The following is a 17771-nucleotide window of genomic DNA, read 5'->3' as shown; positions in this document are numbered from 1 at the left end:
ACTGGCATGTACAAAATATTTTAGTTACGTATAATACAGAATGGCCCAATGTGGGACACATACAGAGTAGTTTACTAAGCATGGCCATGTTAGATTCATGTGAATGATGTCATAGGGCCAATTTACAGTGTACGGATTATGGGAAGATGGCAGCAATCATTGGGCCCGTAGGGTTTTCCAGCATAACAGTGGGGCCAAGGAATCTTTTTCTGCACAAATGCACTAAATGTTACTATTATAGTCACTGACTGGTGGAGGCTGCACTGTTTGTGGAGTCTCAGAAAGAGCTCATAATCTCACCCAGGTGGTATTTATGACCATGGAGAAGTCAGTTCTTCCAGTAGATAAATAACAGGGCACACATGTTACAGTAAAATCCCTTTGATTTTTTAAGATCCCACTTTTGTATAATAGCAAAGTACGTCTGAAATGACGATTACCAATAGTAATGTGCACTAAATGACAAAGCTGGGCAATTAAAATGTAAAATTAGAGGCACTAGGTAGTTACAGATTATAATTATAAAAATAGTTGTGCTCATCATGGGCAGCACACTTGCTACTTAAATGGGCTAATAGGCACCTCCCCAATTTGGGGATTATACTTCCTAAAAATATTCATAATCTGTACAAATCTAATATTGGGAAAATCATGAATTTACTGCTGACCTGGGAGGGTTGAGCCATCTTCAGTTATCTTACTTGGGTAGGGCGAACCTCTTATATGGTTTACTTTCCGAAACTCCTTTACCCCCTCCAAGTACTTCCCATTCTTTTATCTCGGAAGGACATTACCTATATCACTCGCCTGTTTCGTAACTTCATTTGGAATAACAAATAAGGGCAAATTGGACTGATTAAATATGCCAACCAAAATACAATGGTGGTATTAATTTTCTGGATGTCTTGACAATTAATTATTACGCTGCATTACTTGAAAGATTGGTTGACGGCTCACCAGACCTATGCTAATACTCCATTAGAACAACGTTACTGCTCTGGACCTCTTTAGCGGTCTTTTTACATTTGACGGATTGGGAAATAGCGTCTGAAATACTTGATAATCCCCTCCTTATGACCACAAGAAAAATTTGGATGTTATTACGCCATAAATGTAAATTACACTAATCCTGTTTAATTCACTTATCTTTTTTACATAATCCAAACTTTCAAAATGGTGAAGCTGCACATATTTCCTCCGTTTGGAAAATGGGAGGGCTTCACACAGTGGGTCAACTGATTGATCCTCAATCGCATAAACCATTATCTTACTCTGCATCTATTGCTCAATTTCCTGTTATTGGTGCTTCTGGATTATCTTTTCTCCAGGCCCAATATTATGTGAGTAAAATTTCTAAACTAATCCCGACAAGAGATTGGGACAACCCTCTGGACACTTTCTTATTGCAGCCTCCTCTCTCTAGGGCAGCTATCTCCTCTTACTATAGATTCCTCAGAAGCTCTTTTTTAAAACAGGCATATCCCAATGGTTGGAACACTTTCCTTCCTTATCTACAGATCAACATCTGAATAAGTTGTTATATTCCATTAATACATTCCCCGCTGCTAAATATACAGAAATGTATCTCAATATATTCCATCGCTCATATATCTCCTCATACAGAGGTTTCCTTATGGGTATTATGGATGATTCTGTTCATCCTAAATGTAGACAACCTTCAGCTGACCTTAATCATTGTTCTGGGCTTGTCCTTTTGTTAGACTGGGTGTTTGGTGTTTTGCTACTGCTCATTTAGTGAATTATGGCCCTCATTCAGAGCCACTCGTAAGCGGCAGCTCGTTCGCTCCGAGCGATGTTTGCCAAACTGCGCATGCGTACGGATCATTATACGCATGCGCGAACCAGTCAGTGCGGCCGAAATTCATGTGTTCGCAAAATAGCGAATGCCTGCTAATTTGAGTGACAGGATGAGGCATATGTGGGTGGTAACAGGGGAAGGTGCTTGAAAATGGGGAGTGGAAATCAGAACGCAGGCGTGCTTAAAGGTCAAAACGGGCGTTTTATGGGTGTGCATATTTAAAACAGCAGCGTCATTGACCACGTCACTGGGTTTTTTTTTAGCCAGAACTGCTCGCAAAATTGTGGTAGCAAAAACCAACCACAAGAATAGCGAGCAGTTCATACCCTGTTCGATGTACTCGATTAATCTAATAAATAGCGGACATGACGTCGGATGCGAGCGGCCAGGGGGCGTAGTTTCCCAAAAAACGACCGCAAGTTTTGTTCGTTCGTTCAGACCTAGAGGCGTGAACAGACCGCAAACAGCGAACGGTTCATTTGAATAGCCACCCCTATTTTCTGGACGAGCGAGCGCAAATAGCGACCGGCTCTGAATCAGGGCCTATGTTCCGCTCACACCCGACTGGGCCATTTTTGGTCTTATACCTGCTGATACCCGGGTTCCTAGAGATGTGAAGAGATTGCTACTGGCAATTTCTTCGGCTGCTCGCAAAACCATTTTGCATTTATGGATAAAGAGTTCTCCGCCAACCCTTGCAATGTCCAAAGAGAAACTTTTTCTTATATTTCACATGGATTGGCTGGAGCCCTCTCTCCAGAAAGAGATACGTACCGAGTGATTCTTTGCTACATGGGAGAGTTTCATAGAAGTTCTTCCTACTTCTACTAAGGAGGCTATTTATCACTGCTTTTGTAGCACTTTGTGGTATGAAACTTATATTCTTCTTCAGGATCCCCCGATTTCCTTTTAATGAACAAAAGTTGTCTGGCTCCAGGATCCCTCCACAGTATGAGGTCAATGCAAAATTGGTGCGAATTGCGAGTAGCGAGTTTGTTCCATGAAACTCCACGACTTCACATGAGTGCGAGCATCCAAGAATTCTCAAATCCAATAAAAAATGCCTATTCGCGGTACTCGCAGCAGAGGTTTGCGAAATGACCGCCAAATGCGATGTGATAAATGTGCATGAAAAAATTGGGGAGACTCTACTGAACTCCCCAAAATTGATAACTTAGTTAGCAGGGCCGTATGGAAAGCTGTTTGAGGGAAAACTAATTAAATGAAAAAAAAAAAAAAGGAAAAAAGGTAATTATGGGGTACTTTGAAAAATTGTAAATAATAAAAAAATTAATTATTAAAACAAAAATAAAAAAACTATTATTTTTCAATAAAAAAAATACTGTCATTAAAAAAGTTGATTATGAGGTAATTTGAGGCTATTTTTTAAAATGACATGCAATTATTGGACTAACTAAGCTAACTGGAAACTTCTAATTGCCTAATTAGTCTTTAGGGGGGATGTCCAAGGGGTTCAGCACAGTGTCCCGACATTTTAACCTTAAAATAAAGATTTTCCTTTCCATCTCTCTTAGGGAGGTGAAATGGAAAAATGCGAATTCAGTCTCACTGGTTCAGTGCGAGTTGATAATTGGATTGTAAAATGAATTGGGTATGCGAATTCGAAGAGAAAACAGCACTTCGCACCTCACAATTCGCACCTAATTGGATTTACCCCTATGTATCTTTGTGAACAGTGAATTTGTCATTGTTTTTCTGCTGATAATATGATATATCCTCCTACTCTATTACCTCTCCTCTAGATCCTATACCCTCACAAATTAGTAAAGCTCTGTCTCCTGTGCTCATCCCAACCCTAACTAAAATCTGTAATCTCTCTCTTTCTACTGGCATCTTTCCATCACTGTTCAAACATGCAGTGATTACTCCCATTCTGAAAAAACAAAATTCTGACCCTAACACTCTCTCTAATTACTGTCCTATCTCCCAGCTCCCATGCCCCTCCAAGCTACTGGAGAGACTTGTCTACACCCGCCTCACACACTTTCTTAACACCCACAACTTATTGGACCCACTTCAGTCTGGCTTCCGTTCCCAGCACTCCACAGAGACAGCACTGACTAAGGTAGTAAATGATTTGGTCACTGCCAAGGCTAAAGGCCATTACTCACTTCTAATTCTTCTAGATCTCTCTGCTGCTTTTGACACTGTTGACCACTCTCTTCTCGTACAAACATTACAATCCCTAGGTCTTAAGGACACAGCTCTTTCTTGGTTCTCTTCCTACCTATCTGATCGCTCTTTTTCTGTTCGTTTTTCTGATTCTGCCTCCTCTTCGCTACCTCTATCAGTTGGAGTACCGCAAGGCTCTGTCTTAGGTCCTTTGCTATTCTCAATCTATACCACCTCTCTTGGCAAACTAATCCGCTCTTTTGGATTTCAGTACCATCTGTATGCGGATGATACTCAAATCTACCTATCCTCTCCAGATTTATCACCATCTGTATTGGTCCGTGTCACTGAATGTATTTCTGCCATTTCATCTTGGATGTCATCTTGCTACTTGAAACTTAATATTTCTTAAACAGAATTAATTATATTTCCACCACCCAATAACAGTTACCAATCTGATCTCTTTATCACTGTTGATAACTCAACATTCCACCCCACCCCACAAGCTCGCTGCCTTGGTGTCATCCTTGATTCTGAACTATCCTTTGTTCCCCACATTCAATCTGTCTCAAAATCATGTTACATACATCTAAAAAACATATACAAAATTCGACCATATCTCACACAAGACACTGCAAAAACTCTAATCCATGCACTCATTATTTCCCGCATTGACTATTGCAATAGTCTCCTTACTGGTCTTCCCAAAAACAGGCTATCGCCATTACAATCCATTATGAATGCAGCTGCAAGGCTTATCTTCCTTGCCAAACGTTCATCGTCTGCTGCCCCGCTCTGTCAGTCCCTCCATTGGTTGCCGGTTTTCTACCATATTCAATACAAAATACTGTTACTTACACATAAGGCCATTAACCGAATTACACCAACATACATCTCTTCACTCATCTCAAAATATCTCCCAACCCGACCTCTCCGCTCAGCACAAGATCTGTGTCTCTCATCCCCACGCATTACTTGCTCCCATTTACGGTTACAGGACTTTCTTCGGGCTGCACCCACTCTATGGAATGCCTTACCACACATAATAAGACTTACCTCTACTCTTCAATCCTTCAAGCATTCCCTGAAAACTCACCTCTTCAGACAAGCTTATCAGATTCCAGAACTGACCACATAACCTTCATAGCTTCCATGTCTTATTACATCCCCTCTCACAGTCCACACATAACCTCACATATTGTCTTTCCTTCACATACTCCTGACATTTGACCGACATTCCTATGTGACTGGATCATGCAGCCCACCAAGAAACTCTGCATTCTGGCCGGACCAAATTGCAATATATATAGCACCTATCCTTGTGCATCAATGCCTATTTCCCTATAGATTGTAAGCTTGCAAGCAGGGCCCTCTTACCTCTATGTCTGTCAGTTATTACCCTGATTTGTTCTATCAATGTTTCCAATTGTAAAGCGCAACGGAATATGCTGCGCTATATAAGAAACTGTTAATAAATAAATAAAATAAATATTGTTATGGACTCTGATTTGTTCTTTTGTATAATATCTGATTTACATTTGAACTTATTTATTGTATTCTTTTGATGCTTTTATAAAGTAAATATTAAAAAAAAAATTGTGCTACAGCTGGGAGCCCAGAGCTGCCAGGCCAACCCTAATGGTCCAAGCATGTACTTACAAGCATGTTCCAACAATATTACCTTTGTATGTAAGCCAGCAGTACAGACTGGAACACTAAAAGGGCCTATCCATTAGCAGATACATTTGAATGATGAACGCTTTATCGTTCAGTCGTTCAATTTATCTGCTAATAGATAGGCTCTGAACGATAAAAATGCGCACTCCTGCGGCCAACAAATTTGGTCTTTTGTCTCTCCAACATGTTGGTCAATTATCGTTTATCTATGACAGATATTAGAAATATCTGTCGCGGTAAACGACGAACAACGAACGATTTTTTTAATGAAACTGAATAGAAACATAAAAAACAATCCTGTCCCAGAATGATGTCATGCAATATCGTTTGTCGTTTGCAAAAATCTGTCATGTACATGACAGATATCTGTCACAGCAGCCCCAGTAATTTTCAAAAGATAAATCTTTTGTCTTTCAGAAAGATCTGCTAATGGATAGGCCCCTTTACATCTGATTCTACCTGCGTCTTTTGTAAAAATCAAATCGTTAGGAAGGGAAGATGGACTAATATGAGTGAGCCAGTGTGGTGTTAGCCTAAGCCATGGTAAAATGTAGAAAGCACTGCACAGGAACCAAATAAGCTTGCCACTGGAAGATGCTCCATTGTACCCAATTGTCTTGTACCCTAGCACTTTAAAGAGCTTGAAGTACAGTAATGGCCATTAACATTCTTTATAATTTACCTGCTCTTCGCCCAGCTCTCTCTGCAGCCGCCTTTGCCATTGTGTACTCTGCATCACTATGGCTTCCCATCTCCTCTCCAAATTGACACTTAGGAGCTGCAGATTGGGAGGGTCTTGGTGCAGAGACTGGTCCTGGACATTTAGGAGATGTTGGCACAAACTCAGCACGGATCTCACCCCACGTCTACGCAGCCTGAGCTCGGAGCAGAGACACTGCAGGGGGACGACGACAGAAAACTGTTAGATGTAGTCATGGAATAACCTGGCAGACAGCAATGCTATAAAAAGTGTAAAGTACTTGATATATCTATAAAATTGCAATAAATACACAAGGTATAAATAGCCACTCTGCTGTGCAGGAAACAGAATAAGGAGACCCCAGATGAGCCAAGAAACAATAAACTGGCATATACACCAAGAACTATATATTTGGGACAAAGGAGCTGATTCAGACCTGCTCGCTAGGATGCGTTCGCTCGTAGCTGGCCGATTTTTGCAGTCTGGCAATGCGTATGCATCGCAGTGCGCGTGCGTGAACCAGGGCTAGAGGTCAGGAAACGTTCGCACGCTGCGCATAGACAGCCCAGCACAGTGAGTGACAGGAGGAGCCATTTGTGGGTGGTAATAGGAGCTGGCCGCTAGAAACAGGGGAGTGGAGGTGTGAATGCTGGCGTGCCTGAGCGTCTCAACGCCGTTTCAGAGGCGTGCATAATTAACAGGCTGCGTCATTGTACACGTCACCTGGTTGTATTTCACACTGAAGTGATCTCAGTGCTTGCAGCAGGGTATAGTCAACCTTAAACGCTGCGATCGCATCCGATGGTGCTCGATGTACCAATGGTTTAATGCATTTCCAAGAGATGACGTGCGCAAGTGGGTTTCTTATGAATGGCTGGTGGGCGTCTACATACACAAAGTGATCGCACGCCAAGACATAGTGGGCGTGCTACTGTCTTGCTGTGCGATCGCCTGCCTTGCTGGGCATGCGCAAGTTTTGCATACGCTGGGTGCTAGCGAACAGGTCTGAATGAGCTCCAAATTCCAAGCAATTGTGAGCAGTTATTACATGATCAAACCAAATTTGAATTACATCCCTTAATAAGATGGTGCTCTGTTATTTTCTGAGCCTTGAATTGATATGTAAAATTGTGCATAATACTTAAATCACGGTACAGTACTTTCTCTGCCAGCTACTGCCAAGATAACATCACTTTCCTATTCTCTTTACACCGCACATTCCTGTAAAACTTCCATCAATACAGACATACTAAATGTAAAACCATGGCAGTGAACAAGTTAAGCGTCAGCGACGAGAAAACGAAGAGTGGCCATCAAAATGATCCGTCTCACACAGACACCAAGTCTGATAAATAGGGCGATTAAAAGGCCACTGAGAGCCATCTCTCTCTGCCAATTATCACCATGTATCATCCTTGGCCCAACGAGGGAGGCAGAAATATGGCCTTTTAAATGGCACTATTAAAGTGTTCACTAATAATGAAGCAAATGGCAGGGCCCTAATCACAGCTCACAGGGGAGAGGGACCCAAATCAGTGAGCACATCAGACTGGTAACCAGGCGAGAGGATGAAGGGGAGGGCAGGAATTCAACAGGAGTACAGAGAATATACAGCGCATGACACAATACTGTCGGTGCCTGCAGATCGGACTAATACATACAGTCCCTGAAAAGATCCTATTTTCCATTTCTGACCTTTAGTACAATAAATTCCATCAATTCATATCCTCTAGGCATTATAAATTGTTAAAGCAAATTATTTAAAATGCAAAAAATTAATTGTCATTAAATTCAGAATACATGCCACAATAGGGATTGTATTGGTTCAATGTAAGTCAAGACAGGCTTGCACATGATGTAATGAGATGTCGCGGCTCGATAGCAGTTCCTTGAAATTGATATTAAATATCAGGGATGGAAAACTTCATTGCTGGACTCCCATAGTAAAATTTGGGTGAGAGCCTAGAGATGCCAGTACACCCTCCCAAAGCACCAGCTCTGCTCTTCCAAAGGAAGCTTCATTGAATACGTGGCAGTTCCTGCATATACTAGAAAGTGGCCCATCACCTCTGGGCGGGATTTCATTCACACTCCCTGCAGCAAGTATGGTAACGGTGCATAGGCAATGGAGGTCTTCTGCCACTATAGAGCAAGTCATAGGAGCACTCACCAGAGAAATAGCCAGAGGTCAAGCAGTAATAGCATTAGTAAGTAGGTATGCTGGAAACAGTTATCTGAGCAATTGTATGGAATAGAACAATAGGAAGACCAGCACACTGGTATTTAAAATCCACCCTATAAAAATAAGTTGATAGATAGACAGAAAGACAAGAGCATTTATATGCTGCAGTTGGAAAATTTGCTATAGAATGTGTGCTAACATCTGGTCATCTTAAACACGACATTGGGCCTAATTCAGAGATGCATACAGTGCCCGTTGCTCCTGTGATCCAGTACGCAGTGGACTTGTGAAAATATGCTAATGATCCAGCCACCGTCTTGTGCACAGAGATGCCCACCGTCAGCGTCTCATGTCCGCCACTTACGTATGAAGCAAAAACATCAAACCTCTGAGCAATCTTATGCTGCCTCAGAATGAGCGTCTCACCTAAGACGCCGGGGCCTCTCCAGCTACAAACTAATTTGCAGAGGCTCACTAGGGCTCGCCCAGGAAACCGGTCCAAAATGCCTGCGTTTTCCCAGCCATCCCCAATTACATCCCCCAAACGCTGACTACAGATTGCTTGCTCCTCTAGCCTCATTACGCCATGCAGCGCAATATACCAGGCATGAGTGAGCCGCCAGGTTCTGTGCAACTCTGCTAATGTCAGGCGTCCTTGTTTGCAGTGCTGATTAATATGTGACACGTGTACATGTGTGTGCAACTGAGTCTGTAAACGGAACTTGGTGTGGAAAAAAGCTGTGGTCGCTGCATTGTAGCATTTCGTATGCAGATTGAGAGACTAAGTCACACACAGATATACAAGTGTCACATATCAAATGAATCAGCACAATCTGCTGGTGCGTTCTAGTAGCATCATATTGCGACTTTCATCAAAAAAGACACTCAGCTCTAGCAGAGAATCACGGGGCCAGGCGAGCTAAAAGGGGCTGTTTGGTGCGACTGCAGCAAAGACGAGTGAGGACACATCTGTACTCTGCAAAAAAAACTTCCTCTCTGCAACTTCCATCACTAACCAATCGCTGTGCGTGTGACTTTGGCGATTGTGCAGTAGCAAAATACCACTCCACTGCGTCTGATATCGATACGGCATCATCTCTGAGTCAGGCCCAATGTGTCTCCTCTTGGTGCTGGCATGTTCTTCTGTAAGGTGGATTTACGTAGAAATATGGAAGAGTGTATTGGGCAAAAACAAAGCTGTTTAGTTAGATATTACAACAAAAACAGATAAACCCTCCTCTACTATCTATCTATCTATCTATCTATCTATCTATCTATCTATCTATCTATCTATCTATCTATCTATCTATCCATCTATCTATCTATATATATATTATTATTTTTTTATTTTTTGAAGGCTCTGTAAGGTTTCCAAGGCAGCAGAGACCAAAGTCAGGAATTTTATTATGCAGCATTTATTTTTTTCTGGTTTACTTTGTTGCATCTGCCGTGTATTATAGCTCAGAATAAAACTTGTATTTTACCTGTACACTCAGGAAATTGCAACATTGATTCAATTTATACTGCAGTTGAAATACGTTCTTACATCTATTTGTTTTGAATCAGAGGAAGACAAAAGAAAATACTCAGTGCGACAGACAGTTACCAATTAAGCCGCACAAAGAGAATAAAAATCATTCCGGATCCCCAAAATTGTGATCGAATACATTCCCTGGATCAATCAACCCTCATCATAATGCTATTGAAATTCAGAGAAATAATTTTTTCCATCAAATAAACTTGACTGGTTAATTTTAAATCAAATAAATCTAAACTCAGAGGGTGATTTCTGTGATAAATTACAATGTGTCCCTTGGCATCACTTATACACAGTGGAACTGCTGAACAAGAAAAATGCATTGCGTACTTTTGGATGCTATAGATATACAGCTCAAAGCATGGTGCTGGCAGGGTGCTCAGCTAGTACGGGGCTCAATGGCCCCCTGACCCCAGCACCAAGGCTTTATTACTAATTATAGTGAGAATATTGATCTCCTATCGTGCCTGTCAACATCACTTATCCTGACACTTGTGCTGGTAGGGGAACAACATTAAGCTTGAGAGCCAAATAAAGAGACAGACAAAAATGTATTTACACCAAATAGTAGTTACATTGTGTGGGCTTTGTTCTTTTATCTGCGGCGGTTATTTTAACCTTCTCAATTTTGTTAGGTTGCTCTTACTTTATTTTATTCATTATTTAAGATTTTACAGACAATTACTTATGTACTATACAGTACAGTATTTATTACTTACTGTGTTCTATACATATGCAGCTTCTGATTGAACCACACCTATATTATATTCTATGATTCGAAAAACTCAGAAATATTGTTAGTATGAAATATAATTCTTCATTTAGATCTGTGTAAAAATAGTTTTACAAGGTTTGTAGGTGCCTGGTGTTTATTACTTTCTTGTTCTGAACAATGTATTATGATTAATCTAGCACCTTGTCTGTTCTAGAAATGTGTGTAATTCATAAACTTTCTAAGCCGCATATTTATCAATCGTGGGGTTTCAGACCCGATCATTGTAATTTTATATCGTCGCTATTCGTGGCAATAAGAAATTATGTACCAGCCAAATGTAAAAGGCACATAAAGGGACAGAGGTTCTGAAAGGAGCCCGTCCTTGCGTTGTGCTTGGATGGAAGTGACCACATCAGTAGTCTCTTCACTCCTCTTTCGGGACTCCTGCGTGGTCTACTGACCACGCATGTGCCGCAGCCATTACCGGAGAAGGTTCTCCTAGTAATTTTTGCAATGTGTAGCCCATAGGCTACAACAGGCTAACGCCATCTTCAGGTGTTGTTAGCTTCATGGCCAAACTTGGTAAATCTGACAGCTTTGCAGCCTCCATAGAAATCTATTGGGGCTGCGGCTGCTGTCCGTAATGGTGGAACCTCCTCAGATATGGAGATATCTGCTGCAGGCGCTCCATGGCACATTCGGGGGATACTTAATGTTTGTGGATATCCTCCCAAAATGGGTGTTTTTAGGAATGTCCCGCAAATATAACTTGATAAATAGGCCCCTAAACCACAACATCTCTTATCAGTTATATGGAAAATCTGATGGTTCCTAAATTACTGATATTAATCTGCAAAGTTGCAACAAAGCGGCTGCAATTCCAGTCACTTTACGCTTTTGGAATTGCGTGCAACTCTGAATCAGGCCCAGCGACTAGAGGATGAAACACATTTCTAGATGATAGAAGGACATGGTGGTATTTTTGTTTCCAGTATGGAACAATAAAAGGGAGGGTTAAAAGATGACTCTGAAGTGGTGCAGACACGGAAATTAAGGACAGGAGTGTGGCACAAAGAGAGACAGCTGAGTATTATTATTAATAAGATGAAGGGCCACAGCTGGGTTTATGCGGTTGATTCTCTGTTAAGTAAAGTTGGGCATTCATTATGCAATTATCGGCCCAATCTGCAGATTATTGACTTAAATGGTGGGAATGCACTTTAGTATCCTAGTGCTTTCCAACGTTGAAGTCATTGGAGGGAACCGCTCATTGGCTGAGAGAGGTGGAAGCTCGCCTCTATCAGCCAATGAACTTTGAGCCAATGCATTTCTATGGGAAATGCAGCAGCTGTATCGTAATTTGCAAAGTACCGTTTATGTTACGGTACTATGGCCTTCATTCAGAGGCGGCCGTACGGTCTACAACCGCACGGCCGCCTCGATGTTTGTCAAGTGCGCATGCACACGAGGGAGCCGGCTCCTTCGTGCGCATGTGTGAGACCCGCTACGACCGACAGCGCCGGTCGTAGCGGGTCTCTTTCCAAAGGGGGCGAGCTGTCGATGTTGATTGACAGCTCGCCCCATTTGGAAGGCGGGCCGGGGGGGTGTGGCAGCCCAAACGGAGGCGTTCCCATGGGAACGCCTACCGTTTGGGGGAGGCCCCACTGACATCACTAGTGATGTCATTGGAGAGCTTCCGGCTCTGACAGAGCCAGAAGCTCTCCGGGGCTTACGACAAGTGAGACCCTACCCTAGGGTCTCGTCGTAAGCCCCGATGGTCGCGATGGTCTCTGACCATCGCGACCATCACCCTAGCGGTCGTTAGAGCTGTGGGTGTAAACCCACAGCCTAACGACCAAAACAGAGGCAGGCGGTCAGGATGCAAGCGGCCGCCCAGTTTCTGAGCGACCGCTGGCATCCTCCGACCTCCTCTGAATGAGGCCCTATGTTCGATGGGTCCAGTCTTGGCGTGTTTTTATTTTAAGAAAACGGTGGATGTCTACGTGGACCGAAGAGGTTCCGATGTGGATTCTACTAGACAAGGGGACAGACCGGTGCTAGGGACAAGGTAAGTATGTAATAAGTATGTAGTGTGAGTGAATGAGTGAGTGCATATGTAATAAAATATTAAAAGCTTTGGTGTTTGTCTTTTGAAGGTGAACTAGAGGTACCTTCAGGCCCGTAATGCCCTGCATACTAGTACTTGTGGTTCTCTAGTACCTGAATGCGGGGGAGGCTTGCTGGGACCTAGTTCTCCTGTAAAGGACAATATTATTTATTCTATTTTTTACAAAATCAACCTGGCACCCCCCACCCAGGTGTGTTGGGGATACCCCCGGGCTATCAGCCTAGGTCTGGGGTGCCCTGGAGAGGGGGTACACCTTAATTGGGGTGATCCCCACTTCCCCAGGGATACTGGACCTGGGATGACTAGCGTGGGGTGCAAATTATTTGGCTGTGAAGTGGGTCCCACGGCTGTGGCATTACACCCCCACTAGAAAAAGTTTGGTGCTGATTGTGGCTGGGTGATGAAAATATGGCGAACCCTTACATCTTTTCCCCCCTGTATTTTCACAACCAGGACCGGCTCGAAAAAGCCTGGTGCTGGTTTTGCTTTTAGGGGCTGACCACAAGTTAATTTTTAACATTTTACTATTTTTTTTTCACACAGAAGCATTCACGGATCTGTGAGGATTCTGTGTAACTCGCACTTTGTATTGAAAGTTGCATTACAAAGTGCAAGTTTACCCACAGTTTAACTCGCATGCACTCCCATGCCTGTCAAACTCAGACTCTTAAACTTGCACTCTATTACATTTGCGAGTTTAGAGTCAAACGTGCAAGTTTGATCCCGCAGGAATACTCGCACCCTATTACAACCTGCCCTAAGGGGTCAAAAATGTGCTTGTCCGATTTGCTCAGTCGCCTTTTTCACCACTGAGCGCATAAAAAGGAGTATATGTATTTTTCAATTTAGGAACTGCCCCTATGCAAAGCCCTGCATGACGGACTAATGCACATGACTTAAAAACTTGTGTCTGCCATTACTTCTGGACCATTTCCTCATAAAATACTGCCTATCCAAACCTAACTCACGTCTCATATAAGCCATAACTGTATCGCCAGCATCTATAATGCCAAAGCAATCCCTAGGGTGAGATAATTATAGGGTGCATGGTAATGCTGTTTCAATCACTAGGGAGGTCCCCGCTCTGGTCTTCCAATCATACTAGGGGCCGGTACATGAGCAGTGACCCTTGTCTGTAATTTTCACTCTGCACTTATGAAAATACAGGAATACTATGGACTGGAAATATACAATGGGGTTTCAAGAGGTAAAAGCACTTTACTGTTACATATATCTCAAAATTATACAAAGACGAGGACATTAATGTTAATCACACAAATCAGTTTCACAAAGCATGGAGATGGGTGAGATCATATTCAAAATAAAACCAGTAGTTACTGGTACCTGGAACTGATGCCGTTCTCTCTGGATTCTTTCTTTAACCCCACCATTCTCCTCGTTTCCCACCCTCAAGCTGGAGTTATATAGGGCCAGCTCAGTATCTCTCAGCCATGATTTGAGTTCCTTTACTCGCTGTTCCAGCTGCTGCACAAGACTTCCACTTCCAGGAGAAAGCACTGCATGGGGTGCTGAACATGAGAGTGCTTCAGAAAGAGACCTCTGTGGAGGAGAGCAACAGAGAGTGAGGCAGTATTCGTAGCACAGAAAAGACATCTAAATATCTTCTTTTTGTCCTTCTGATATTCCTTGGCAGCACGGTTGGCATTGTGGTTAGCATACAGCCACATAGCCCTGACATCATGAGGTCAATTCATGACCAAGGCCCTATCTGTGTGGAGTTTGTACGTCCTCCAGTGTTTACGCAAGTTTCCTCTGGATGCCCTGGTTTCCTCCCTCACTCCAAAAATATATTGGCAGGCTAACTGGCCTCTGCCAAAAAAATTACCCTAAGTGTGTATGTGTTCCCATGTGACAGGAAATATGGATTGTAAGATCCACTGGGGCAGGGACTAATGTGAATAAATATGTAGTGCTTCATAAGTGATGCAGTCGGGATGCCAACAGTGTAAATGCTGACTGTCGGCATCCCGACTGTCTAATCCCGGCAAGTGTCTAATGACCGGCGCCTGTCATTAGACCTATGCCGGGAGCCCGACACCCGGCTTACCGATTGAAGGTAAGCCGGAAACGGACAGCCGCGCAGGGGGGAAGGGTTAAGTTAGGGGCTCTGGGGGGGACTTAGGGTTAGGCACCCCCCCGGGAGGTTAGGGTTAGGCTAGGGGAAGGGGGGGTTAGGGTTAGGCAACCGCAGGAGGAAGGCTATGGTTAGGCACCCCCCTGGGAGACTTAGGGTTAGGCTGCGGGGAAGGGGGGATTCGGTTTAGGCACTTAGAGGGGGGTTAGGGTTAGGCACTTGGGGGGGAGGTTAGGGTTAGGCACCCCTAAGGGAGGGTTAGGAGGGGGAGGATAGGTTAGTAAATAGAAAAAATACTCACCTGTCGGGATCTTCACTGCCGGGCTTCCGCTGTCGGGATATGAACTGCCACCCATGCGGCCGGCGGTAAATCATACTGATTCCCTACATAATATGTGTGCACTATATACATAACTGGTAATAAATAATTTTCTTATCAATAGTAATTTTTATTGTTCCTATAGTTATTCGGCAGACAGGATAATTTCCTTCCTATATAACACAGAATGCTGATTCAGTGGAGGGGATAAAATAAGTAAAAAAAACCCTGAAATGTTTCATTGTTTCCTTAAACCACACCAACTTTTAATCATTAGCATAATAAGTTATAACATGAACAAATGGTAGAAAATTGTCTATAATTTTATAGAATATGAAGAACAAAGACTAATAAGCCTAAAGTTTGCAATTCTCCTCTGATTTACAATATCCTCAGCATCATTAAGACAGGTGACGCAAGCAAAGTTAAACATAAAATGTGAGCGGGAGAGAAATGAAAGTTGACCTGTCATCTCTGCAGAAAATTTTATTGTCATCTTTAAAACAACAACAGAGTAAAGGCCCCCAATAATCAGCGACAGACTGCGGCAATTCCCCGATCCCCAGACACCAGGGTCAGGGCATCAGTGAAATCCAACATGTTGGATTTCCTTGATTTACCGATCCCGACCAAAAAATGATCGTGATCAGTAAATTGGGGAATTTTAACATGAAGAATTTCACCGATTCCCAGACAGATTGACGATCATCGATGGCTATCAATCTGCGTTTCCGATCGGTGGATCATCAGCTCTGGTCGGATCGGGGTATAAGGAAAATGGCCGCCTGATGTATGGGGCCCTAAGAGGGACCATCTTTCTGTTTAAACTGGTGGACAAGTCTCCAATCGTTTGAAAATGCTAACAGGAAAGATCTTAATAATTCCAGAACAATTAGCAAATCCTTCTTAAATCCTTCCTTGCTCCCCCAGTGCAGTATAGGAAACAAACATGAACATTATCAGTGAGAACTCCCAGAGTTGTTAGCCCAGGCACACAATTAAGTGCAAAGTAAAGTCATAATAAGGCTAGTTTATAGAAGGCTTGTTTCAGTGAAATAATCTCAGAAATGAATAAAATAACTACAGTATTTGCACTCTTATTCAGAATGTGGAAGCTACTATTAATCTTGTATCAACTTGTGAGTACTGCACTGTATATATATTTGAATGTGTGAATATATATATATTCACACATATATTCAAATTGTAAAGCACAACGGAATTTGCTGCGCTATATAATTAAGAAACTGTTAATAATAATAATAATAATTATATATATATATATATATAATGACAGTAGTAGTAGTAAACGCAAAAAACCCATTACCCTATTTGTAAACGTCATAATGTAATACAGTGCAATATACAAAGACGATAATGCTATTATTTTCCATATAAAATGTAGAAAAATACAAACTCCCCCCTCACCTGTCATTTATCGATATATAATTCCAATGGGAGTTTTCTTTCTTGTAGTAGCGCAAATGGAAATGACAAATAATCCATATAGACGGCCTTAACCGGATATAACATGGAGGCAATGCTAATAAATTAAATGCTATTAGCTGGAGGGGGTCAATAACAAGCAGCCAATCACAAGCAACCAGGTAGTGCTGCTGGTGTCATCATCATCATCATCATCATAACAATAGGGTTACTCAGACGGCAGATAATCGACTGATCTGCGATGGATGCTGTGTCTTTGTAAGCAGCCGCATGAATTTGCGAAGCCGCCAGTGGGCGTCTTGATACAAAACCAGGCAGCTATGACATTGGCATATTTTCGTAAGGCCATTGCATACAAATTAGCAGCTGCTGTGACATTAGCGTACATCTCTAAATCAGGCAAAGTGTCTGTCCAGCTTAAGGTAATATGGTATCATTCAAAGCAGGCGGAAGGATCAGGGTTAGGCTTCGGGGGAGGAGACGTTAGGGTTAGGCTGCGGAGGCGGGGGGTTAGAGATAAGCACTAGAGGGATAGTGTTAGAGGTATGGATTAGGTATAGGTGGGAAAATACTCACCTGAACCCTGGAGGATCGGAGGTCTGACATGGAAGTCACAGTCACATGACACCCATGACCCAGAAGCCGCTGCTGAAGCCACTGCAGCTGTTGGGAGCAGGTAAGTCACCACAGGCCCACCAGGGACTATACTGTATGCCGGCATTCCAACATGTCGACATTTCATCACTGTTTACATGATGAATGGCAAGATGGTCAACATCGACATTATAACCATGATGATGATGACACCAGCAGCACATACTCATGCTATAAAATTAATAGGTATAGGCGGCACCAGAACTTACCCTGTAACTGCAGCTTAAAGGAAAACAGGGTTTCCCAGACCATTAATAGTTGATAGATACAAAAATGATTATCTGGTTCTGGAAGAGGGTAAGATACAAATATTTTACTTTAAATGAAACCTCCTAGAAGAAGGCCTACAGCTGAAACGCTTCGGAG

The 17771-nt window shown here is 42.6% G+C and overlaps 1 protein-coding gene across 5 annotated transcripts in view; it reads right to left on the bottom strand.

The window, feature by feature from the left end:
- AKAP6 (A-kinase anchoring protein 6) overlaps positions 1-17771 on the bottom strand; it is a 479843-nt gene that overhangs the window by 13824 nt on the left and 448248 nt on the right. For all 5 annotated transcript variants that reach the window (XM_088456596.1, XM_088456595.1, XM_088456597.1 and 2 more), the window contains 2 exons: positions 14236-14451; positions 6312-6524 (listed from right to left, as the gene is read on the bottom strand). In XM_088456596.1, coding sequence (XP_088312722.1) covers positions 6312-6524; positions 14236-14451 — 429 coding nt within the window. The remainder of the gene's footprint in view (positions 1-6311; positions 6525-14235; positions 14452-17771) is intronic.

Source organism: Taudactylus pleione, unplaced genomic scaffold (assembly GCF_031769625.1).
Source record: "Taudactylus pleione unplaced genomic scaffold, aTauple2 ptg000707l, whole genome shotgun sequence".
NCBI classification, from domain to species: Eukaryota; Metazoa; Chordata; class Amphibia; order Anura; family Myobatrachidae; genus Taudactylus; species Taudactylus pleione.
Note: the sequence above shows the minus strand (reverse complement) of the source record. Positions and strands in the feature narration are given on the sequence as shown.